Here is a 26928-nt window from a genome sequence, read left to right on the forward strand (position 1 = left end):
CCGTGCCTGCCGTTTGTAGGGCTGAGAGATCATCCCCTTCCTCTTCCGTCGAGGAGTTGACTACTGCAACCCTCCTTGCGCTGGCTTGCTTCTTTTTTTTCGGTGACCCCTTTTCCTGAGCGCCTTGTGGGGGCTGCAGTGGCGTGTTCGCTGATCTGCACACTTTCGCGTAGTGATCCTTCCTGCTGCACGCTCCGCACATCGTGCCTTGCGCCGGGCAGTTTCGCCTTCCGTGTCTTTGACCACCACACCACCCACATTCCGTGGGTCCTGGTACTCGAGGTTGCCACCTGTTCTGGGTGTGGCTGCCGCCACTTTCACCTCTCGTAAATGGTCTGTCGGAGATCTGGGCGACCATCGCTGTGGAGAGGGACGGCTGCAGTTTCTGTAATGTTGCTTCCATGTTGGCGGCCCTGGAGTGGGCAAGCTCCCTCTGTCGACCCAGTTCCAGGATGCGTTGTAGAGGGATGCCTTTCTCACTGAGTACGAGACGCCTCAGCTTCTCCGAATGTATGCCATTTATGATTTGTCGTCTGATCTCCCTCTCAGTGTTCGTGAACTCACACGACATGGCCAGTTTCCTCAGCCTCGTGTGGTAGGCGTCTAGAGTCTCATCAGTGGCCTGGATGGTTGTGCAAAAAATGAAAGTCTCATAGTCTGGATTTAGTTGCGGGAGGAAATGTGCCGTTAAGGCGTCCTTTGCACTCAGGTATGCGTCTTGGCCATCATCAACATGCAGGGAGTTGAAGATGCGTAGCACCTCGTCGCCCACACTGAGGAGTAGATGAGCTTTCATCTTTCTGGATGACGTGATGTCCTTGCATTCCATGGCCATCTCGAACTTTTGCAGCCATAACTGCCATCTGGGTCCACTGGATGATGGGTCGGTGAATGGGTCGAAAGGTTGAACCAACGTCGACGAACTGCCCAGCGTGCGGGGTGGTGGTGACGCCATCGACAGGTTTGCCGCAATCCTGGATGGCGTGGAGGGTCCAGGAGTTGATGACCCAGCCGCCATGGTGTCACGTACCCTCGGTTTGTTGTTTATGCTGTCGTGCTGGCCTGATGTTGTCCTGCCTCATGGGTTCGTCCGCACATTGCATTGAGGAGTGTTCTTTTGCGGTGAATGTGCGCCGACCGATGGGCGCCTTGTAGCATGTGCGCCATGCAGGAGAAATGGCAAAAGAAGAGAAAAAAAATTCTCGACCCCTTTAGGATAGGGAATGAGAGAGAATTTTTTTTTTTTTTTTTTTTTTTTTTGGGGTGGGGTTCACGTGGTCTCGGTGGCCCCCACCGGGTGTCCAAAAAATTCGTACGGGACGTCCGTGGGGCGTCCGCGTGTGAGTTGATCTAGAGCGCGTGGTTGCTCGCTCACTTCCTCGTCGCCATTGTTAAGTACCGGTGCTCCGGAGGACCCCGCACGTGGGGCTGGCACCGGTCCAGGAGGCCGCGCGGCCTGGGGCGCGGCATCGGCAGGAGCGCGGACAAAAAAGACACCCACACGCTGTGCTGGGTTTGCCCGGAACTGCCTCCCACTGCCGGGGGCGGGGCTTTTATTAAACGGCCCTACGTCACCGCGCTGCGGGACGTAGGGCGGATATAACACGTTCCTGTTTTGTAATTAAAAAAAAACACCCTTAGCATCCATGTAGGGAAATACACGGGTGGTAATTGTGGTATGCCTCTTGGCAGCGGGCTGACCCTTTCGGTAACAACACTGCCGCTCTCGTCAAGGGACAGCCCAAGACCTCAGGAATATCACCTCAGTGCACCGGGTCACCTCGGGGTTGGTTAGTTGGTGTCACCATTAACTATTCTCTTCTGTCTTGGAGTCTGCGAGAACTCCACAGACGGTAACTTGTGTTATGGTTACTTTGAGGCTGGCGCGTTGTAGAGTGCCACCTGTAAAGCCGTTTTCAGACTGTGCATTCACAGAACATTTCCCTACATGACATTGTCATAAATAGGTGCTCCTGTTTGTGCTTCTGCACATATGCAATGCTGACGTGGTGTGGTGTGTTTTATGGAGCAAATGGCATTGCGTGCACACCAGGCACGTGGTGCTTTTTTTAGTGACATCATTTAGGAAACCTTGTATGCGCATGTGCACGAAAATGATAGCTTTGTGGCTGGCCCCCCTACAATGAATAAGCCACACAGCTGCCAAAAGTCTGACCTCATAAAAGGATTGGGAAAACAGTGTTATCTGTTTAATTAATTACATACAGGCAGATAGAGAGAGGGCTAGAGAGGAGTGATGAATACATTGACAGTTTTACTACTCATGTCAAATCTGTTGTAGGGTGTGTTTGGGTTATAAATGCAAATATGCAGTATAAATATATGATAGATTTATGTAATATGTCTCAGTGTGCCTTAATTATTGGTTAAACAGGATAGACTATATTATGGCCACCACCGCCTTAACGAGAAACGGGACAGAATCCTTCATATTGCCGCGCACCCTCTCTGACCACTGCCCTGTTTTAGTACGCAAAGCCAGTTTGCAGGCCCCCCCCTTAGACAACTACAGTGGAGATTTAGAGCCACCGCATTAAAGGACGTGGCGTTCCGGGATGAAATAGCCCAGGATATCCAGATGTACTTCACTGTAAATGTAAACTCTGGCCTGAACCTGAAGTGATATAGGAGGCATTTAAAGCCTACAGAAGAGGTTGCTGTATTTCCAAGGAAGGCGGGGGGGTGTACTTAAAGCACTAAGGGGCACCATGCGGAAACTAGAAAAACAGATACAGACCCTGGAGGTGCGACAAGGGGAACGGGACACCGAAGAATTACGCAGGGCCCTCAGGGAGATAAGGGAAGAAATGTTCTCCACTGCATCTAGTGCAGAGAGGTTCACGGTTGATCCAATCGCGGCAGTGAAATATAGTGAGGGTGACCGCCCTAGCAGAACCCTAGCCAGGGCAGTTAAACAGCAAAGGCAGCTGAACCCCATAATGGCCATAGAGAATGTTTATGTTACCCTTGTCAAAGACCTGCAGTCCATTAATGTAACCTTCAGAGACTATTACGAGCAGCTTTACTCATCCCAAACCAGGGCACAACATGGCCACATACTGCAAAACCTAGACAAAGTCACACTGGGGTGGCTAGACCCAGAAACACGGGGTGCACTGAATAACCCGATCACAGAAGATGAAATTCGGAAAACAATTCTGTCCCTCCCGAGTGTTAAGGCCCCGGGTAGTGACGGAATTACTGCAGAATTTTACAAAGCATACGTAGACATCCTCTTCCCTTACCTGAAAGAGTTGTATGATGACGCCCTGTCGAAAGGTGTTTTCCCCAAATCCACAAGAATGGCATTGATAACGGTCCTACCCAAACCTGATAAAGACCCCCAGAAGTGCTCCTCATATCGCCCCTTAACCCTGATGAATATTGACAAGAACGGCATTGATAATGGTCCTACTCAAACCTGATAAAGTCTCAGGATTGTGGGCTAAACTATCCAAGAACAATTCTTCTGACCCAGACTCCCCTTCCTCCTCACCTGTCGTGATTCCTCGGATGAATCTTCTGAAGAAATCTCCCTCCGGTTTCTCCAGGCGTGCTCCGGCTTCTTTGGGTGAGTTTTAGGAAGAGCCATGCCGGAGGCCACCCTGCCTAATAGCAATCGGCCCGGCAGTGGGGACCTCGAGGGGGACCGCCCCACAACCAGGGAAAAGCGAGGCAGAAAAAACCCTGGGACGATGTTAAGCCGTGGTTTCTTGAAAGCAGTAGACTTTGTGGGACGAAGGCGAATCCTGACTTTCCAGAAAGTGCTGAAGGGGATTCTTCACAGATAGCAACCCTGCCGCCGGTAGAATACCCAGAATACCCCGGTGAGCGAACAGGACACCAAAGAGGGCTCAATGATGCGTAGTATAAACTCAAGGTAAGAATAGAAGGCTCGGAGCGGAGGGACGCTCTGAAGGAAAGCGGAGCACAGGGGAGGGGCAGAGCGGCAGTCGAAGGAACAGAACAAACCGCTGAGAAAAAGGAAATAGGAGGCTCGGAGAAGGCAAAGCAAGCAAGGAAGGCAGGAAGGCAGCGGAAAACAAGGGATACAGAACCACAAGAATGGTGGACGGAGGACAAGCGTGTAAACACACAGATAGAGGGTTGCAACGCATTGTCGCTTAGGCGTGACGCGTATATGTATGTGATGCGCCGTGAACAACTAGAGCGCTGCATTAGTTTCCGTTCAGTAGCCCTTCTTCCATTTCCACCATAGTTTCCAGGGACGGGTGATCGTGACATAAAGACCCCCAGAAGTGCTCCTCATATTGCCCCTTATCCCTGATCAATATTGATGATAAGAACATAATAAAAATCCTAATAAACCGATTACTCCCACATTTCCCTGCGCTGGTCGTTCCGGATCAGGCATGGTTTGTACCGGGCCGATCGACCCAACACAACCTGAGAAGATTGTTTGGGCTAATGCACAATGTTGATCCTGAACTCCCTATTGCGATTGCAGCTTTAGACGCAGAGTAAGCGCTTGACTCGGTTGAGTGGCCATTTCTCATTGAAGTTCTTAGGCGCTAGGGCATTGCCTTACAATTTATACAATGGGTCAAGTTATTGTACCCAGCCCCCAGTGCAGCGATATATATGGATAGGATGATGTCAGAGCTCATACATCCATCCAGGGGCACTAGACAGGGCTGCCCTTTCTCCCCGATACTATTTGCCTTAGTGATGGAACCCTTGGCTTGCCACGTTAGAGACCACCACGCACATCGTGGGATACGTCTCCGAGTGCACCTTAACATCATATCCCTGTATGCAGATGACATCATGCTATATGTCAAACACCCCAAAGAAAATCCCCACCTCCGACCCGGGAGTTCACCAGGTTTGGTGAACTCTCAGGCCTTAAAATCAATTCGACCAAGTCTGAGATACTGCCCCTGACCCCAGCGGTGCCCCGAACGGACATTGGTGCAGAATTCCGCTGGTGCCCCAATGGAATGCGCTACGTTGGGGTGAGGGTGACAACGAATGTATGCGCCCTATACACCCATAACTATGTGAGAACTTTAGAGATCCTGGAGCTAAAAGTAGAATTTTGGATACATCTGCCCCTGTCCCAAGCAGCTCGAATTGCATTGGCGAAAATGGTCCTGTTACCCAAGCTACTATATGTATTTAATATAACGTCCCAATATGGCCGGTCACGTGTCCGGAGCCTGATGATCAGACTGGTATGGGCGGGGAAGCATGCAAGAATAAATACCCTACGAAACCCTCACCCAACCGTACCACCAGGGGGGACTAGAAAACCCAGATCTGTGCATGTATTATCTGGCAGCCCATTTGCAATACATAGCGGGATGGAAACAATCCACCCCAGATTTCCCCCACTCTAAAGTGGCCAGGGAAGCTGCACACCCACATGATATTGGGGGGATGTTGTGTGGTACACAACCCAGAAACCCACAGAGAGAAGTACAACCCTCAGCTGTGACTTATAAGGCATGGGGTCAGACACTACACCTCATGGGTGACACAACCACATACTCACCAGATATCCCATTATATAACACCCATGGGATTCCATTAACACATGAAAGAACCTTTGAAACATTATTCCAGAGACAGGGCATCCAGACGCTGGGGGACCTGGTGCAAGACGGGCAGTTCATCATGTGGGATATGCTGCAATCTGAAAGTGCATGTACTGCGGTCACAATGCTTATGTACTGGATATAGGGTCAGAGAGGTCCTGCGAATGAGATGGCCAAACTTCCCCAGAGTCTGACTACACAGACACTCTTACAGTACGTATTAAATCTGTTGTCGACCCGAAAACTGATGTCAACATCGGGGGGGGGAGGGCCAATACAACACAGAGCTACAGAACCAAATGGGAAGCCAATCTGGGGGAAAACAATGAAACCAGCCACACCACAAGCCGAAGTTACAACCTCAGATGCATCAAGTACAGAAATGGATCCAACAGTGATACCAGAAACCTCCCAACCAACTGTCCCACAGGAAGAAATACCATCTACAGAAGAAACGCCTTTTTTAGAAATAGGCCAACAAGACGTGGACAAAAGAAGAAACGCGCAAAGGAAGAAGACCCAGAAAAAGACCTAGTAATCAATATCTCGTCACACACCCTGACTCACCCAGAACTTCGGGTACTCCGCAAAGGTCTGTCCTTTGTCCCCCAGAGCAACAGCACACTTCTGAAAGAAAAAATAGACTTCTTTAGACTATTGAGGAAAATGAAATTAAAAATATTTTACGATGACCTCGAAGAAGATCAAGACCCTAAAGAAACACCAGAATTTCTTGAGTTTAATCCAAAAAGCCATTTTTATCCTCAAGTACAGAACCATGTGCTCTCTACTTTCGAAAAAATGATACTCCAAGACCTCAAAAAACTGGAATTCAAGAACAGGGGCTATGGGAATTTCTCGAAATGGGAAAAGCAGACTCTAAAAAATCTATTGGACAACCAGACGATAATCTTCAAACCCGCTGATAAGGGAGGCGCGCTAGTCTTAATGGACAAGAGCGATTATCTGGAGGAAATTGAGAGACAACTGGCCGACACAGAAACTTATATTGAAATCAACTCCGACCCTACAAATCAGATCATGACACTAATCGAGGAAACTCTCGACGAAGCTGAAGAAATGGGCAAAATCTCGGAGAAAACGCATAAGTTCCTTAACAACAAACATCCAATTATGCCAGTACTATACATACTGCCTAAAATTCACAAAAGATTATTGAAACCACCAGGTCGACCAATCATTGCAGCTACAAATAGCATCTTAGAACCCCTAGCACAGTATCTGGACCGAATACTGCAACCTTTGATTCAGAACACAGAGACGTATCTAAAAGATACAACACATTTTTTACAAAAACTACAAGATGTTGAATTTGTAGCGGGCCGTGACATGCTCTTCACCATGGATGTCACATCCCTCTACACTAATATCACCCATGAGACCGGTCTAGAGGCAGTAGAGTGGATGCTCCTAAGAACAGCAGATTGCAAGGCAGATCGAGTGTTTGTACTGACTTTATTAAAATTGGTTCTAATGAACAATTTTTTCAAATTTGGAGAGCGCTATTTCTTACAAGTATCAGGAACCAGCATGGGAGCCGCTATGGCACCATGCTATGCTAATATATTCATGTTTTACCTAGAGTATGAAAATGTCCTCACCCCCCCAAGATGGTCTCGACACCTATCACTCTACACACGATACATTGATGACATCTTCGGTATCTGGACAGGTCCAGCAGACGAGTTGGAACAATTCTTTACCATGATGAACCTAATGAACCCCAGAATCAAGTTTACATCAGTCACTAGTGACTCTAGAATACACTTCCTTGATGTCGAAATCTACGCGAAAGAAGGAAAACTAGAAACAAGGATCTTCACAAAGGAGACAGACAGGAACAACTTACTACTAGCAACAAGCTTTCATCCTCAAAGAACACTGGATAGTGTACCGTTGAGCCAATTTTTACGATACAGGCGAAACATCTCTGAAATGTCAGAATTCTCCAGACAATCATCAACCTTACAAACAAAGTTTATCGAGAGAGGATATGATAGAAATCTAATTTCTGAAATCAAAGACAAAGTTAACTCAACCCAAAGGGATACTCTACTTACTCCCAGAACCAACCAAGATCAACAGAAATTGGTATACGTTACGACATACTCCACCCAGAGTAAGAGGATCAAAAGGATTTTTCAGAAACATTGGCACCTGCTCCAAATGGATCCGAAATTGCTACAACTCTTCCCAGATATACCAACGTTCGCGTACAGGAACAATAAATCCTTACGTAACAGCCTGATTAAAGCAGACATAACTACCATGGGAACCGGAAAAACTACATTCAAGGGTACTGTCCCCTGCCACAACTGCCAACATTGTGACAATATATTAAAAGGCAATACCATCAGCCACCCATACACAGGAAAACCTATCCCCTTGAAACACTCATGCACGTGTGATGCATCAAATGTCATTTATGGACTCAAGTGTCCTTGTGGCCTATTCTATGTGGGCATGACCACCAGAAAAGTAAAAACCAGATGGTCAGAGCATAAGTCTAACATCAGAACAAAAAGTCAGAAATCACCCGTGGCCACACACTTCTCAGAAGCTAGACACTCGGTAGCACAAATGAAATGTGTTATACTCGAACATGTAAAACTTGGCCCTAGAGGCGGAAACATTCTAAGAACTCTCCACCAGAGGGAGATAATATGGATTGACACCCTTGACTGCCTTAGCCCTAGAGGCATGAACATAGAGTTTGATCTAATGTGTTATGTTTGAATGTATGCATGTTTCGGGTCACAAGTATGTAAATGTACAGATGTCTCTTCTGTTAAATATACTCTACCCTACCTCCGGGCACCTAACTTTGTAATTCCAACTGACTAATGTACATGTCTAAAATGCCTTGATGTCAGCCACGTTTGATTATATGCAAAAGCAAAATTTGGCTCATAAACCACACAGAATGTGAGCCATCTAATTGGCAGAGACCAACTTGTTAAAATGTTGAAACAACAGGCCTTTCAGGTAGCAGAGAGGCAGGAGAGAGACTATTGTGTCACGTTTCAGCCACAGTGTGGAATGAAAGGGGACCCAAGCAGACTAGCTGTCTGCGTCACTCCCCACTCATTCACACTGTGGCTCTATGATACAGATTTTTGGCAGAACCTTCTTTTATAAAAAACATATGTTATTTTTTCGAGATTGACCATATTAATTTATCCTATCTTCCCAAATGGATGGGATAAGATGCCTTACCTAGCAAGTACCGGCTCACTAAACTGCAAGTCAGCATAGGGCTCGCCCCTCCCCGAGATACATCAGGTATGCATACGCATGCGTGGAGGCACAGTGGTCCTGAACCGAGTTGCGATTAGACGGGCACATCATCTGCGCAACAGAGGTTCACACAATGCACCCGCGCATGCCTAAACGAAATCGGACCAAGCTCCTGTCGACACACATGCGCGTGGAATCAGTGGCACAGCCCGCCCACGCGCACACGAAGTCAGACTAGACACGAACTTCCACCGTGCGCATGCGCGAATAGTAAGCGGCCCGGTCCGCTCACGGGCATGCGCACAGGCTCCCCACACTATTTAGAACAGTTACCACCAGGCAAGGCTACGAACCGAAGAGCTCCGCTCGATGCTCCGGATACCCAAGGACTTACAAGGCACCCACACGCTGCACCTAGAGGTGAGAAAGAGATTTAGAACAGATTTAACAGGCGCAGCCCTGGTCCCTACATCATTTGACTAGATAAATAGTATGCACAATGTGCATCTAGTTAAAAGAATACAGCCAGATTAACATTATGGGGGAATAGTATACCCCTGGATCTACTCTACTAACACATAGCGGTTCACTTTTATAACTTGCAAATATAATTCTCAGTGGAGCCTACCAAGTATCCAAAAAATAATCTCCCCCTGTTGGTTTTTTTTTTTTTCTAGAAACTCTTTGAGAAGAATTCTCCTTGAAGTACAATTGTTCACACACAGAGCAGATTAGGTGTATTTAACCTATCAACAAGATAGTGTCAAAGAATCAGGAAGCAAGGTGCCAGAGGCAATAGAAAAAGGTGCGTTAAAAGTAATGTTTTGAATTGTCTGAAAGGCAACCTTTCAAGTTGTTATTTCTTACTGTTGAGTTTCCCATTATTTTGAATAAGTGATGCAAGAACACTAATAGTGAAAATATTGTCTATGTTTTTATCGTAGGAATTGAATTCAAGAAACACATGTATTGTTGGAACAAATAGTGTCATTAGCCCTGAAGATGGACTGTCAGAAAAGTCCGAAACGCGTTGGCAACACACTGATAAATCTTGATACTAGTTTGGTTTGGTGACTTTAACCAAGAAATTTGTCTTACTTTATTTTGTCATTACCCAAAAAGGGATTTGGTGAATTCATGTATGAAAACAAAGTTTTATGATTTAGAATGTATTTAACAATAAGGCTTTGAGAAAAAAACTATATATTTTGATTAAAATAACCCATGAAGGGTTTTTCTACTTTCACTAAGGTTGTAATATTTTGTATCAAATAACGGATTTGCGAAATTGTGACACCCTGTGAATTGAATCCAAAAAAGTAAAATACTATTGTTGGATATAACACAACAGTGAAGCGGTGACTGTACACCTTACCTAACCACCTTGTACCTTAGGAATTTAAAACCTAAAAAAAGAAATCATACCTTCAGTTAAAATCTGAATTGCAAGCAGTGGGAACCTTCCTATAGCCCACGTGCCTGCAACACTAATACGTTTTGGGATTTTATTCCCTCTGGAGTGCACTAAGGGTTGGCAGGTAGTAATACACGCCTTTCCTTTCCGGAAAACAATGAATGACCAACAATGGAAGCTCATCGGACGCCAATCTCGTAACCTCTCCATGAATAACCGTTTTAGGCTGACACATTACAAATTCCTACACCAAGTATATTACTCCCCCGCCAAACTACACAGAATCTACCCGGAGCCGTCGTCCAACTGCAGAAGATGCAATATGGAGACAGCTCACATCTTCCATGTTGCTTGGACGTGCCTACGAATACGCCCACTTTGGGAAGGGATAGCAGAAGCCATGTCGGGAATGCTGGGGAATACATGGGAGAACACACCAACAATATGGCTCCTGTCCCTGACGGGGACTGGCACAAGGGGAGAAAAGAAACTCCTTGGTATGGCCTCTGAGACAGCAAGATATCTCATAGCCAGCATGTAGGGGAAAAGGCAGCACCCACCCTTAATAGATGGGTGGACTACATGCACCTTTGCGAGCAACGTGAATCCAGGTACTCCCTAACTCTGCCCTTCAACAGCAGACCAATAGACTATTGCCCACCATTCCGACAATACTACCTGGACTGGAAACTGAATGCGCAAATGGATGAAATGGCCCCCACACCGAACAAGAAGGGACAGATCTCACAGGGATCAGTCTAATACAGGCATGAGGAGCCCAATACATGGGAGCTTTGTAATCTTTGGGTGTCTGCAACCTGTTCAGTGCTGTCTCCATGTCTTCGACTAGGGAGTGTGTATAATAACACAATTGCCAATATATGCTGCCATCATGCCTGAAACCTGCATAAGGGACTAGGGGAGAGTACGGGGGGGGGCATTACATTGGGAGTTCATGTCACCTCAGTGACGTCTAATTGTATAGTATGTTGAACTGTGGAAGTTGAAAACACAATAAAGAAAGTTTAAAAAGTAAAATGATTGGTTACACATATGGATAGTTTGCAACTCAAGTGTAGAGTTTTAGTTATGTTATGGTACGTAGGCTGTGCAAAGCGCTTTTTCACCACTGGGCAGGTCCCACGGCACTTGTGTTCCGCGTGTGGAGTCATTGAAATGAGCACACACAACACGCCGGCTTAAACCCCTTTTTTGTGTAACTGGATATGCCCGTGTAAAATGTGTTTTTTTTTCCAGGAGAGTTCCACAGGGAATGAGCTTGAGGTGGGAGCTTTCCAGTGCTGCATTGTGCGCATGCAAATGTTGCACCTCTGAAGAGATAGGACGCGTAGATAGTGATGCTACAGTATTTGTATAAAATGAATCTGCCTGAAATGCCTCTTTTACATTCAGGTTCTTCATTCGTTATTACCGTGAACTACTGGCCATGGTCTTTGCCATTGAAGAAATCAACCAGTCTCCTGACATACTAGAAAATGTGACCCTGGGGTTCCAGATCCTGGATTCCTGCATGTCTGAGAACCGAGCCATCCAGGGGGCTCTCCAGCTCCTGGCGGGGAAGAGTGGAGCCGCTCCTGGGTACCGCACTCTGCAGGCAGCACCATTGGCTGGAATCGTTGCGGAGACAATGTCAGCGTTGACTCTTCCAATGGCCAGAATTCTAGGGGTCTTTCACTACCCACAGGTAAGTGAGGGCTTGCTGCGGAGTAGATTTAGCTATTTTAAAATGGGAAGATATGGTTAGTTACCAAAATCCCACAGTAGAGGTTTTGAGTTATGGTTGCGGGATCGCATTTAAAATCCAGGTGGTTTTCTAATATTTTGGGTTTATGATTTACTCCTGAAATGATGGTGTTTGCGATTTCTCATGTGATGATATCATCTGTAATTTTATACCGGCTGCCATCAGGGATGCAATTACTAATGTCACGTGATGTGTGAGATCAGGAAGCGGTCATGTGAGCACTGTGGAAGGAGGCCCCCTGCTAGGAGGCCTCCCATCATAGTGTGAGCCCCCCGACCAACAGAAGACACAGGAGACTCTGTTTCCCGTCTGGGTCCTACGTGTGCTCTGCTGAGCACACGTGACACACCCCATTTATTCTTTTCCACACATGACAGAGTTATGTCACTCTGCCACGTTAAAGGGACACCCCACTCTTCCTTTTTCATAACAATAACAACGACATCACAAAACCACCACCCACACAAACTCGTGGCAAATAACACCCTCTAAACTGTTTCCAGAAACTCTCGGCTGCTTGACTCTATGGTCCAGTACATAGTCATTCAGGTGGGCAGGTCTCCCTCTGCCAGCTCCCTGGGTTTACCATCTGCCCCCTTCCCAGCTCAGCCTCTCCTCACCTGCATTCCCTCGGTCCAAGGGAGTCTGAGAGCAGTCAGTCCCACCACCTTCATCAGGTTCCTCAGCACAATCTCTGCCAGGGATACACCGGGCCGTGCACCATCTCCCAGGCTCTTGAAGAAACTGGCATTCCTGGTAACAAGGGCATTTCCATCCGAGGCTGTCACCATAGACCCCTTCAATGCATACACGTCCATGCGGCTTGGTTCATATGTCAATGACAGCTTCCCTTGGGGGTGCCTATTTCTTAGTATCACCTCGTCCCCCAGGGCTAACTGGTACTGCCGAAGCCCCCGTCTCATGTTCTTGCCCTTGTTTCGGTATCTCCTGTCCCCCGGCACTTGGGGGTCATCGATCACTGTCAGTTGCCAGTAACCTGCATCCGGCAAGAGGCCCCTCGGGCATCTCTTAAACATCGCTTCCGCTGGGGCTGCTCCAGTCGAGCAATGGAGAGTTGCAGGATATTCCCTTAGGTTCTTTCATAGGGGCCTTCGCAGACACTGTTCCTGCCCATGGGCAATCTCTTTTTTTTAATTTTATTTTTATTGTATTTGGTTGAAACAACCTTTTACAAATCTAGCAAACAAATTCATACTTAAGTATCATCTCACATATAACTCTTATTAAATCCAAAAAAGACAAGAAGAAAAAAAAGAAGAAAAAATGTAATAATGAACAAAGAAAGCAAAAAATCTAAAAAATCTATAAAACTTGCACACACACTTGTTCCAGTTAAACTGAATGAAATGAGATCTCACCCTTCTGAATATTTACAATTAAGCAGTAATGAGTTAGATAAAAAAGACAAAGATCTGCCTACATAAACAATAAAGTTAAGGATTGCTACAAAGAAAACACAATTTACGAACTACTCACTAAACCATCCTTCAAAGTCTTTCCAAGAATATACCAAGGGAGTCCTCAGAACCCATACCTAGAGTCTCCAAATCATACCCCAGATTGGGCCACAATATTACAGCCTTCAAGTATTTCTACCACTGCGATTGTGAGAGGGCTGAAATCGCCTGCAATTAGCCAGTCCCAGAACCTCTTTGGTAGAAAGTTGTCACTGTTCATTCCAAACCTGGCAAACAGACGACATCTGGCCAGCAATGTCCCCTGGCAATCCACCATTTGTTTCAATGAGAGCTGCCCAGAAGTAGCAGGTTTGTGTCATCTTGTTTGAATGAAAATGCACGATGTACACTTTTTTCGGAGAAGACATTAAGAATCCAACAATGCAGAACTCCTCAGGACACTTTAGAGCTTGGAGGAAGGTGAGTTCCAGTGATGGTCTCTGGACACAGGTGATGACAAACATCCGTCCAGTCACGGTCACAGGAACTGATCCAGGATAGGTATCCTTCAAAGTAGAATGCTGAAATTCTGAGAGCTGGCTACTAGTAGCACAGGCCGATTACCACTGAAGTTCCGGACTCAAACAATGGCAGTGATGCTTCTGGCAAGAAAGCACACGAGAGAGCTGATCAGTCCACATGCAGTCCAGGGACATTTCTGGAGGCTCTGAAGTGCTGGATCCTCGAGAAGGCATCAGGACTAGTTGGTCCTACTAGTCCAGGGCTGAGCAGTGCTCATGGTCTTCGGAGATTAGGCAAAGGAGCAGGGCTTCACCAGGCTGATTGATTGATTGATTGATTTGTTATTTATACTGCGCCTATACACAAGTGTTTCAAGGCGCAATACTGCAATAGATGCTGGGCCACTTCTCAGCTATTTGGATCTTCTGCAGGCTACCCTTCAGCGAGAGATTCTTGGCTCCAATGCAGATCTGAAGAAATGACTGAGGAGATCCTCTTCTTATCTAAATTGTGAGCTGGATGCAAGTCCAACCCCCCCAAATGGTAAGGATATGCACCATTAATACAGCCAGTAGTTATCCCATCTGGGACAACTAATGGTTTCAAAATTGCCTCACACCCAGAATTTGCGGTACCATGGATGTGGACTGGAACTAGACAGTCCCCGTCCCCTTCCTGGGCCACACACACACACAAAGAGTATTAGAGTTAGGAATTTTAAAAGGCTTAAGCCCGAAGCCTTGTTGCCGTGGTTACGGCCCATACTGCAGGAGATTGGTAAATTAGAGACAGCTGAAGACATGGCTAACACTTATATGCAATCCCTGGAGGAAGCTACGCATAAACCAAATCGGTCAACAAGTAAAAGGGCAATGACTGGTTTACTCCCGAACTACAAAAAATTAAAATGACTATTTCTATGCATGGAGATCATCTCAAGATGGCTGCAAACATTTCTAAAACAGCAGTCATAGAGGGGGCGCTCGAGTGCCAAAGCAAAATGGTGGTGGGTCAGCATAGCTCTGCTCACGACCGTCGCTTATGAGCGACCTTCACCTCACCAACTCACCCCTAAAGCCGCTTCAACGGAGATATGCAAATTGGAACATGTCCGGCAGGGATGGGCGAAGTCTGTAGCAAAAACAAGACTTCAGCACCCACCACAAGCGGCCACTCCGATGCTGCTGCAGCTGGCGCAGCGGGCCCCCCTGATGCCGGTAGGGGAAAGTGGATGCAGCGTGGGGACGAGGACCCCTGCCCGTCAAGCAAGTGCAGCGCCTAGTGGAGGCACCCCCTCCCCACGACCAGCGGCATGGGGTGGCCCACACAACGGGTCGCAGGCAACTAAACCCCAGCATGCCAGCAGTGGAACCATGAGCACAGGACACCCTGATGGAACATGCAAACGACGCCACAGGGACTCACGAAACTCTGCTTCTACTCTCCGCCCTCTGCAACTCATCCAGAACAGGACTGTGAGACTTGTCCTTGGCCTCAAGCCCAGGGATCGTATCTCTCCAGGACTGAAATCTCTACACAGGCGCGCACCCAAGCGAAGTACCCGGAAGTATCCGCTTGGCCGCTCTCTCTGCTTCCCTCTCAGTGGATTTGGTTTTTCAACTCTCTGATCAACGGTATAACACTGATTTACTGGACTACTGCATTCTACCATTATTGGAAGTGCCTCTTATACTAAAATACCAACTTTTTCTTTGTTATTTAGGCACTACTGAGAGCGTATTAGCTCTTTAACTGCAAGAGCCCCGCCCCTTTTGGTGCATCACAACAAAAGTCAGCACGCACGCACGCCCGCGTGCGCGCATTCAATCGAAGTACCCGGAAGTATCTGATTGGCCGTTCTCTCTGCTTCCCTTTCAGTGGATTTGTTTTTTCAACTCTCTGCTCAACAGTATAACACTGATTTACTGGACTACTGCATTCTACCATTATTGGAAGTGCCTCTTATACTAAAATACCAACTTTTTCTTTGTTATTTAGGCACTACTGAGAGCATATTAGCTCTTTAACTGCAAGAGCCCCGCCCCTTTTGGTGCATCACTACAAAAGTCAGCACACGCACGCACCCGCGTGCACACACCCAAGCAAAGTACCCAGAAGTATCGGCATGGCCGCTTTGCCGCGCTTGACACGCTTTTGCAGTCAAGTGATTCTACCGTGTTAGTACTTTCGCGAACAGAAAGGGCTCTTGGTATTTATATTAGCATCTTTTTCCATCTGGAGGGTTGGTAGTGAAAACATCTGCTTGCATATTATCAATTTTGGCTGATAAATGCACTGAGGTGTATTTACTTTGAGGACTGGTATGCCTCCTCTGGCCCTCGTTCACAACAACAATGTCCAATCCAAATCACCTGCTGCCTGTGTTAAACGGAAAGATTCCAAACAAACATGCTCCACGACATTGGGCCTCATTACGAATCAGGCGTTAAGGGGTTACCGGCGCCGTAAACGGCGCCGACCCTTAACGCCTGATTCCGAGGTCCCTTTGCGCCATGGTGAGTTTAACGCCTGCTTTTTGCAGGCGTTAAAATCCATGGCGCTAAGGGACCATGGTGCTAATTACGCCACCGTAATTTACGGTGGCGTAATTAGCGCCTTCCCCACTCCCATTATGCCCTATGGGGCAAAAATGGGAATGGGGAAGGGTAAAATGGGAAATGGGGATTTACCGCCCCACTCACCTTGGAATGGGGCGGTAAATCCGCCATCCACCATGGTGTAAACGTAGTTTACAACATGGCGGTAAGGGTACGACCCAGGCGGTAACTTACCGCCTGGGTCGTAATGAGGCCCATTAACATGCTCCATCAAGAAACTGACGCTCTCTTCGACCAAACCAACTATGAATACGGATAGACGCTCATTCTATAAGGAGCCGGACATAAGCAATGGTTTGGACTGGTGAGTCACCAATTCACTTGCAAAATGCAGATATTGGCCCGCCCAAACTAATAGACCCAAAATCTGTAGTGGACAAGACTAATCCTTCTAGCGACCTCGTGCCACAAACAATTGCGTTTTCTGTAACCTCACCAATGTCAAAGCCTTTACCATCGAATGCCTTACAAATAGGCTCTAATTTAAACATTTCTTTAACAGACAGTGCTCTATTGAATAATGTATTTACTGCTCCGGTACAATCTGTTAACAATAATTAAAACCAACTGGAGCCAATTGACATGGCTGTGATTAATCTAGAACTAAATGGCACCTGCTTCGTGGCTCATGACTCCTTTCACAACCTCTCCAGGTCACCAGATCTCTTCCCTGATTTTAGCCATCCACATTCCGGTATAGCGGTCTCTTATTCAGCCCCTACCCCTCGCAAACCACGTGAATCATCACTGAGTTTCAAACCCCCTAGTCAATCGGAATCTTCAACCAAATTGCTCGAAATCACACTCAATGGACCTCATTATAAGTATTGCGGAATGGGTTAATGGGCGCCTCTAATGGTGGCGGCGCCGTTAAACCCATTCCGCAATATTACGAGGTTCCCTCGCGGGACCCGATGTGGACGTCTGGTTTTACCAGACGTCCAGAACGGGTCCCGCGAGGGGTCCAGGGAGCTGTCACGCTCACCTGATTCCCACGGAGGCGCAGGTCTGGCTTCGAGTGCTGATGCTTCTTCAATGGTGAAGCGCAGGACTCTGAAGAGGGACAGGAAGGGCCCCTCTACTCTGGCTTTTCTGGCTCGCAGGAATATTCCCCTGTGCGTGAAAAGGGAGTATTACCTACTGACGGAATAATGCTCAAGCCTCCCACTCCCTTCCAACCCTCCACGATACCTTTCCACGATTCCCCGTGAAGTCTCACCTTAGGGTCTGGAAGGATGAGTTCTCCATCCTGCTTCTGATGCAGGGGCGCGTTGAAACCCAGTTACTTCACTGGATTGAGGTTTGATGGGAGTTCAAAATAAGCTTGACTATTCAGGTGAGGCGCTGTAAGAGTTCTGTTGCAAGTTCAAAAGTTCACGCTTAAATAATAATGTTCATTATCTTATTGCAGCAAGCGCTAATGCTTATGTCTTTTTCCCCTTAGGGGCCGGGGTTTGGAATGCCGGAGATATGGCGCCGACCCGAAGTGAAACGTGCAGTTCCAGTAAATAACGGGTAAGTTCTGGATGAGCGTTCAGGTAATGTCTTTGCTTTCGCTCATTCAATGTCTTTGTCTTTTTTCCCATAGGAGCCGGGGTCCGGAATGCCAGGAAGCGGCAGGACCCGAAACGAAATGGGAATGACCCAACAGGTAAGTCTTAGAAGAAAACTGAGCTTTTCCTATTTCCCTTCCTTCTCTCACCTTGTTTTCCTGTCTTTCTCTCTAGGCTCTGGGAAGTGGGTGCGGATCCGGATGATCGCTGCTGAAGATGGAGGCGCCCAGGAAAGGTGAGTGAAATGCAGCGCTGCAGCGATCAAAGCGAAATGCTTTTAAAATGATGTCTTCCCTTTCAGGATCGTCGGTGTGATGTCTCCGTGATGCAGCTTTAGCAGGTAAGGTCTTCTTTCTCTGCCAATTCTCTCTTATCTCCCTTTGCAGGCGACCCAGGATGCTGACAGGCGTGGCTGAAGTCCAGATGCAGGAGCTGACACGGTGAGCGTCCAGCTGCGAGGAGCAGAACAACGCGAAGCGTGAGTTGCTGATCGGGCGTGGTTTAAATAGCTTTGGAAGAAGTTCCAGGTACGTATCCTTCCACCGATCAGGTATGTATCCTTCCCCGACCACACCCAGGTGGAAAGTAGTCCCACAGGTAAAGTAGTTCCATTCAGGCCTCAAGAGGGCCTGGATGTAGCAGCATGGTCTGCATCAGGTAAGTGCACATTAAAACACTTGAACACATGTCTAGCTTTATGAGCCTGGCGCCTAAGGCGCCAGGACAGGGGTCCAACATGAGCCTGGCGCCTAAGGCACCAGGACTGTGTCCAAAGGGCCCCAGCTTGGGCCCGCTGGCACTTCCCTGGGGGGAATGATGCCTGCCTCTGGGGTTGCTGGGTCGGACCTGGCTCCTTGGAGGTAGGCATCATGACAGGAGCTAACAACGGGCCGGTTGTAATGGGCCCGTTGTTAGCTCCCGCACCCATTCCCATTGAGCCCTATGGGGGCTCAAATGGCAATGGGGAAGGTCCGGGCCCGGGTTCCCTGAAGGAGGAATTACCGGGCCCTCCAAACTCGTAATGGCCCGGTAAGTTCCCATTCAGGGAACCCGGACCCGATTTTGGAGGCAGCCATGCCCTTGCTAAGGGCATGGCTACCTCCAAAGTCGTAATGAGGCCCAATGCCATGAATCTTGCCATACACTCGATGACCAGAATATTTGACACTCTGGATGCTAAATTGACGCATCAGGCTGTCCAAATGGATAGAATTCTTACTTGGCAAAACAACATACGTAATTCCCAAAGTCTTGAGGCACGAGTCCATGAACAATATCCTCGATCAATTGCTCCCATGACTTCTGTATCTTGTCAAACCACTATTTATATGCATGATTTAGACACTCTTTTTCCAACAATGGGGATTCAGGATCCCGAAAGCATGACAGTCATGCTACCACACTTTGCCGATATTATCCATGATGGGATCGCAAAAATGCAAAATGTGGATTTAGCAAATGTGCCTATCACAAATGAGCATTCTTCTCCTCCCTCCAGTAGTAAACGTGCATACACAATTTTTCATGCTAATAAACCTCTCTCTGAAATATTTAAGCCCTCTCTTAACCTACAAACCAAAAAATCCAAAAATCTAAAATCTGTAAAAACACTCACGACAAAAACGAAGCAATTCATCACATCAATAAGTCAACCTAAGGGAGCTCTATTCACAGCTTCAAAGGCTGTGACAATGAAATATGCTCGACAAGCCCATGACAGGAAAATGCAATCTATTCCTAATACTAATCTGGGCATTCCCTCATATGCTCCACTTGATCAATTGGTCGCTGCAGCCACAGCCGCGGCCGCTGATGAGAGAGATTATTAACCATATCCCCAAGATGCATGTGTCCCACCCAAGGCTGTACCACCTAACAAAGCACCTCCACAATGCTCTAATGAATTCTATCGGCAAGAAATCCAGAAAGCAGTTGATGTTTACATGGCGGCCCAACCATCACAAAAATACATCACTCTGTCCTTGGACAATCAATCATCCAAGCAGTCCACAAATCAAAACATAGAGGAGCTTGGGGGTCCTCCTCTCCAACACGCCTCTGCGTCCTGGGTGAGACCTGGCCTCACCACTGTGAAGAAGGGTGAAAATGTTCAAAGTCTAGGTCACAATTCACTATTAGAACGAACGCAGAAGATAATAACCGCTCATGACACGGCTCACAATATGTCTGAAGGGACTCTTACATTAGCCTCCCCCGCCCATGAGATACTACGTTTGATTGATACTGCCCTAATAAACAACAAAGAGACAAGAAACCCTCCAATAGTAAAATCAGCTAGAAATCATCCCATATTGGCTCATTCGAAAAATCAAGCCATTCGACCTGTAAAATGTCCAGCTCCCTTCTCCTTGCTGTTATCCTGCAGACCGATGCCATTCACCCAATATGACCTGAATCAGCAATCCATTATGGAAATATTTTCTGATGTTCCAGTATTAGAGGATATTGCCTCTTCAGATATCAAATTGGTTGAATTTACCCAAGAAAGCAAGCTGAGCACTGTCAAGATATGGATGAAATCTCGACTGGTTCAAAACACTATATTGCTTGCCAAAACACAACTCTACACCATGGGCTTCATTCTGTTGGCAGGCTCGTCCCCAATGAACAATCTGGGTTCAGGGCCCAATGTCCTTTCTTTACAACCCACCTCGACTTTAGCCTCAAAGCCACGCCAAGAGACACCGGATCAGGTGGCATTACAATGTGTCTGCAAATGCAATGGAAATCATCAATAACTAGATCATGCTTTACCATCTAGTTCAGTTTCCCTACTCAGTTGGAATTCCAGGGGGTTTAAACACCTACTAAACAATCGTCTGCTTGAGATCAACAATCACGATGTGATCTTCTTACAGAGATTTGGCTCACTTCTATCCCTACATGGGATAGCCATGATGTGCACATGACCCTAGCCACCAAAGCCATGCGTGGCCGTCCCACCTCAGGGCTGTTAATTGCTATTAAACAGAGCCCAAATTTTACCTCAGAGCCATGGGCCTCTCTTATGCTTTCATACAGATGGTAAAACTGCACCACTATGGCATGTTATACGACTTAGTGAATGTTTACTGTAACCCAATGGGAATATCTGATGAACGTTTCTTCAAAGATCTTAACGGAACTTATATTGCTGGATTCCAATGTTTCAAAGATCATAATAGCGGGGGACCTGAATCTTCATTGCTTACGAACCAACCCCTCCCAGTCTGTTGGGATACTGGCAAAATGGAGCAATTTTGTTGAAACTCAAAACTTCCAAATGTTAAATGGAACCTTTAAAGCCGACATTCCACTAAAACCAACGTGGCATAGAGAAAATAGCTCTGCAGTTATTGACTATGTTTACATTGATTCTGCCTTCATAACCCAAGTCACTGACTTTCGGGTTCTGTCAACAGACTTGAGTGACCACAACATGCTTATAATGACATGGGGCCTCATTACGACCCTTGCGCTCCCGTAATGAAGGGGGCCGGTACGGGACCGGCCCCCTTCATTACGGAGCGCCGATTACAAGGTTCCCTTTGCGGGCCCCTGTAAGGATGCCTGGTAAAACAGGCGTCCTTTCTGGGTCCCGCAAGGGGAAGAGGGAGATAATAACAGGCCAGTTGTTATGTGCCCGTTATTGCCTCCCTCCCCATTCCCATTGAGCCCTATGGCGGCTCAAATGGGAATGGGGAATGGTTCCTGCAAGGAGGAATTACCGGGTCCTCCTATGTCGGAATGACCCGGTAAGTCCTCATTGTAGGAACCCCGTAATGGAGCCCGGTTTGGAGGCAGCCATGGTGCTAATAGCACCATGGCTGCCTCCAAACTCGTAATGAGGCCCATGGTCTGTAAAAAGCCCCTGTGCCTCCACCATCCAAAATCTGACCAAGGGTCAACTAATAATTAGCCCTAGTCGTAAAAGGTTACGTTGGTCTGAGTCTTCCTTGAAATTATTCAGTAACCACAATAAATAAAAACATCATTGGTGTAACGCATCAGGAAATCATATATCATGACCTAATGCAGCTTTTTCAATCTACTACTCGTCAACAAATCAAAACTGCCCCAAAATTACATGTATACAATCAAGATATAAGAGAACAGAAAACTCTGTATCGACTACATAAACCAGAAGCCTTAAAACTGACCGATGGCTCTCGGGGAGCAGTCTTAATTCAACTGAAAAACAAATAAAAAAACTGGCTCCGTAGTCGTAAATCTCTTATGTATCAACTTGATGGAGCAAAGATGTTGAGTGTATTGCAAACTAAAAACTAAAAACACAGCTGAAATATGGTCAGCCATTAACCAAGCGTCCACAGGGCTTCAGGAAGCTTTACAATCCCAAGGGGTCAGAGAATGTGACTGGATCACCTATTATTCACAACTATATGCTGCCCCGGATGAAATAATGCATTTCAACTCTGCATTAGAAACAACAAAATTCCATCTTGACTTCGATAAAGAAGACATTTTATTTTACATCCATAAAGTGAGTCGTTCGCGAGCTCTGGGCCAGGGTGGTCTCTCAAATTTTAATTTTAAACAACATCCAGAGATCTGGGCAGAGGTGTTGTATAACATCTTTAGCCATGTAAACACTACACAGCAACTACCTCAATCATGGAAACGTTCCATTGTTTTGCTCATCTACAAAAAAGGTGATTGATGTAAACCATCCAGCTACCGTTCAGTTGCACTCCTGGATGCCCATGGTACAATTTTCTGTCGAATCATTCTGCCAGATTTAAATAAGTGGTCCTCAGACATGCACATGAGAGGCCCCTTCCAATCTGGGTTTGTGGCTGGTTTTAGGTACCTCGCTCAACATCAGCGGATTAAATATGATTAAATTATATTATTCCACTCGGAAACAACCACTATATTTAGCATTTGTAGATTTCCGGATGGGATTTGATTCCATCGGCCGCCACCTATCGTATGAAAAACGAATCCGTTGCAAATGCCCTAGTTCGCTCATCAACTTAATTAAACTTTTGCATACAGAAACAACCATGCAGGTGACACTAACATTGGAAGGACTATTGTCCTCATGTTTTCCGACAGAGCAGGGCCTAAAAAAGGGATGCATTTTGGCCTCTATTCTGTTTAACCGATTTATTTTAGACATGGGTGAAACATTCACAGCCATAGTCTCAGATGCACCGAAACTGGGCCTACAACGAGTTGCATGGCTCCTCTACGCGGACGATCTTGTCCTCCTATGCCAAACCCCAAAAGGGTTACAAAATCTGCTTGATAGGTTAAACATGTACGCCTATGACAACAATTTGTTAATAAACATAGACAAAACACAGGTAGTTGTGTGCAACATTGTTACTTAAAATACAATCACTGCAAATTTCAAGTGGTCGTTACTCTGAACTAAAGGTAGTTATGCAATACAAATAACTAGGGGTGCCATTTAACAACTCGTCAGATGCCATTTTTGAACAAAGCCTAGACTTAAAACTAACAACACTGATCTCGCAGACAAAAATTCTGTTGTATAAATATGGCAAATTCTCCTGCACGCATGTAATGATGTTTTTTCAACAAAAAGTTGTCCCAATTCTCTTGTAGAGGATTGAAGCAAGACTCCCAAGAGCAAAATAAAGTTGGGATCTGCTGGAGGTGGGATTTTGGAGACAAGTATTAAAACTCCCAAAATGCGCGCCCCTACCAATCATACGATTTGAATTGGGCTCTCTTTCCTTACATGTCCATGTTTTATAGAAAATGTCCACATTGCTGCGCAAATGTTTGTTAGGCCTCAGAATAAACAACATTCTGAGTGTAGTTACATACTATCTTCTGAAATCTGATCATTACTTTCCCTGCAAATGGCAAACTTGTGTTTTGGACGCATCAGATACCGCCATAACATTGGACCTCCTATTGGAGAATCCCACCCGAGCAAAGATCAAATTATTTGAATTTGATTGGACAAGCAATCACTCTAAATATGACCCTTACAAAGATTTTAATGGGGCTCTATTTGGACACAAGAGATTTCGCTTTTGGCAGACTATTTAGTAAAGTGTCCAACACCCTATCTTCGTAATCAATATCTACGTTTTAGGTTACACTTATGGCCTACTAATGATGTCTTAGTTAGAAGGGGTAAGATTTCAAAAGAACAGAACATCTGCCGGTTTTGTGCTGATATTTTGCAACAGGAAACATTACAGCATTTTATTGTAGATTGCCCTGCTTTGGTAACCAAACGTCAGCTATACTTTAAAAATGTGATTTGCATTTATCGCTCTTTAGACTCTGACAGCATACGAAAACTAATTTTCTCCAACTCTTATAACTCTGTCTTATAAGGTGTTAGAGGACAGTACAGCCATCTTTAAAGCAATGTCCCTAGTTCTATATAGGTCACATGGGCATGCTCCTGGCAGATAATAAGCTAGTAATACGTTTCTATGTTGCTTTAATCTATGCCAAGTGTTGGCCTATAAATTGTACAGTGACTTAAGTTGACTTATGCACATCTGTTGAACCTATTTTGCCTTATATTTTACATTTTACATTTTTTTTATCCTTCAAAGAAATTGTATTGTATTAGCATATCATTTTATTTTGTTGTATTTGTAAAAGAATATTCTGTTATTGTTTGTATTTGGACAATCAGAACAATGTTATTATTTAATAAATTGTTGATTTGAAAGGTTGATGTTATCAGCTAACCAAATTTATAATAAAAAAAAGAAATCTCTGTACTGGCTCTCAGTGGCTGTGAGGATTAAGTTTAAAACCCTCTGCATTGTCCACAAGGCCTTCTGGGGACTGGGGCTTCAATACCTTCAACTCTCTCATCCTAAATATCTTCCTACTCGAGCTCTTCCCGCATTCGCCTCCAACTCTCTCATGGTCAGTCGCTTTTCCAAGCAACGAGGTGGTGGTAGATCTCTTTCTTCGGCTGGGGAACAGCCTCTGTGTCTCCCTCAAACTTGAGGCGAACCACCTCTGGTTCCGGAAGTACCTCAACACATTCCTCTGTGCTTCTAATTTCTCTCGTCCTCTCCCCTGTTGAATTCCTGGCTGAAACTGTACTGTACTGGTTACCTGACCCTCTGATCTCAGCCCCAGGTCCCCTGCCCCGCCAGTTACACACCTGCACTGCCTCCCTGCCAACCCCTGCACTTGGGGACTGTTTCTGTACCCCCACAGTCCCCAACCAGCACTTGACACCCGATGTCTGCACTTACCCTTGCACTTGCCACCAGCTGGCCCTACTTCTCTTATGTTTTTTTAACATTTATTCTTTATCCCATGTACTGCAATGTCTCCACCCCCTCCCATTCCGCCCTTTTCCCCTTGCCCCTTCCCCTGCACTTGCGCGATCTGAATAACACTTGGCCTAGTAGGATCTCTGTCTCTGGTTTACCTCTGTTTCCCCTCCCTTGCCGCATCGCGCCTTGAAACACTTGTGTATAGGCGCGTTATAAATGCCATATCATATCATAGCATATCATAGCATATCATGATATGATATGATATTATATGCTATGATATGATATGGTATTTGTAACGCGCCTATACACAAGTGTTTCAAGGCGCGACGAGGCAGGGGGGACAGGGGGAGACAGACAACGATCCTACTAGGCCAGGTGTCATTCAGATCGCGCACGTGCAAGGGTAGTGAGACTGGGAAAAGTGCAGGGGAAGGGGAGAGGGGAAGTGCAGTACATGGTTAGTAGAATACAAGATAAATAATAGGGTCAACTGGTGGCAAGTGCAAGGAAAGTGCGGTACATGGTTAATAGAATATGAGATAAATAGTAGGGCCAGCTGGTGGCAAGTGCAAGGTAAGTGCCGGGAGAAGGGGCTGTAGGATACAGAGACAGTCCCGTAATGCAGGTAGGCAGTGCAGGCAAGAGTGGCTGGGCCAGGACACGAGATCGCTGAGTGGCCCAGTTGCAGATTCAGTGCAGGTTCAGTGATTTTAGCAGGTGAGAGAGGGAGAGAAAGCAGAGGCAAAGAGGAAGGTTTTGAGGTGCTTCCAGAACCGGAGATGGTTCTCCTCAAGTTTCAGGGAGGCAGGAAGGCTGTTCCAGAGGGAGGCCCCTGCTGCGGCGAGAGATCTACCCCCAGCTCGTTGCTTGGAGAAGCGGCTGACCCTGAGGTGGTTGGAGGTGGATGAGAGAAGGGCTCGAGAAGGAAGATATTTACGAAGAGAGAGTTGCAGGTATTTTGGCCCAAGGCCCCAGAAGGCCTTGTGGACAGTGCAGAGGGTTTTGAACTTAATCATTGCAGCCACTGGGAGCCAGTGTAGTGATTTCAGTCCTGGAGAGATACGGTCCCTGGGCTTGAGGCCAAGGACAAGTCTCGCAGTCCTGTTCTGGATGAGATGCAAAGGGCGGAGAGTAGAGGCAGGAAGATTTAGATAGAGGCTGTTACAGTAGTCCAGCCTAGAGAGAACCAGAGCTCTGGAGACAGTGAGCTTCTGGGGGAAGGAGAGGAAAGGAAGGATACCTCTGAGGAGGTGTAGCTGGTAGTGTGACTTCTTAGAGACGTCAGAGATGTGAGGAGAGATGGAGAGTGTGGAGTCGAAGATGACCCCGAGGCTATATAATATAACTAAGGCTATATAATAAGCGCCCAAAGATGAACCCCTACCGTGAACGGGGCGCAACGAAGGCCTCCCAAGGGACCATGGCCTCACTTCTGCAGACCAGCCACATCAGCCATTAAGCCTTGCACCCACCAGACGCATCTCCCAAACCCAGCCCCTGAGTGGTACTGCTTCCTCCTGTATATCGTGCAGAAACCCGCTCTAT

General features: G+C 46.5%; 1 protein-coding gene across 1 annotated transcript in view; it reads left to right on the plus strand.

The window, feature by feature from the left end:
* The first annotated feature begins 6245 nt into the window (after nucleotides 1-6245).
* Nucleotides 6246-26928, plus strand: part of LOC138528196 (vomeronasal type-2 receptor 26-like) — a 294308-nt gene continuing 273625 nt past the window's right edge. Inside the window, exons 1-2 of the mRNA XM_069639649.1 lie at nucleotides 6246-7537; nucleotides 11665-11956. Of these exons, the coding sequence (XP_069495750.1) occupies nucleotides 6246-7537; nucleotides 11665-11956 (1584 nt within the window). The remainder of the gene's footprint in view (nucleotides 7538-11664; nucleotides 11957-26928) is intronic.

Source organism: Ambystoma mexicanum, chromosome 7q, assembly GCF_040938575.1.
Source record: "Ambystoma mexicanum isolate Mex_15411 chromosome 7q, UKY_AmexF1_1, whole genome shotgun sequence".
Classification (NCBI taxonomy): domain Eukaryota; kingdom Metazoa; phylum Chordata; class Amphibia; order Caudata; family Ambystomatidae; genus Ambystoma; species Ambystoma mexicanum.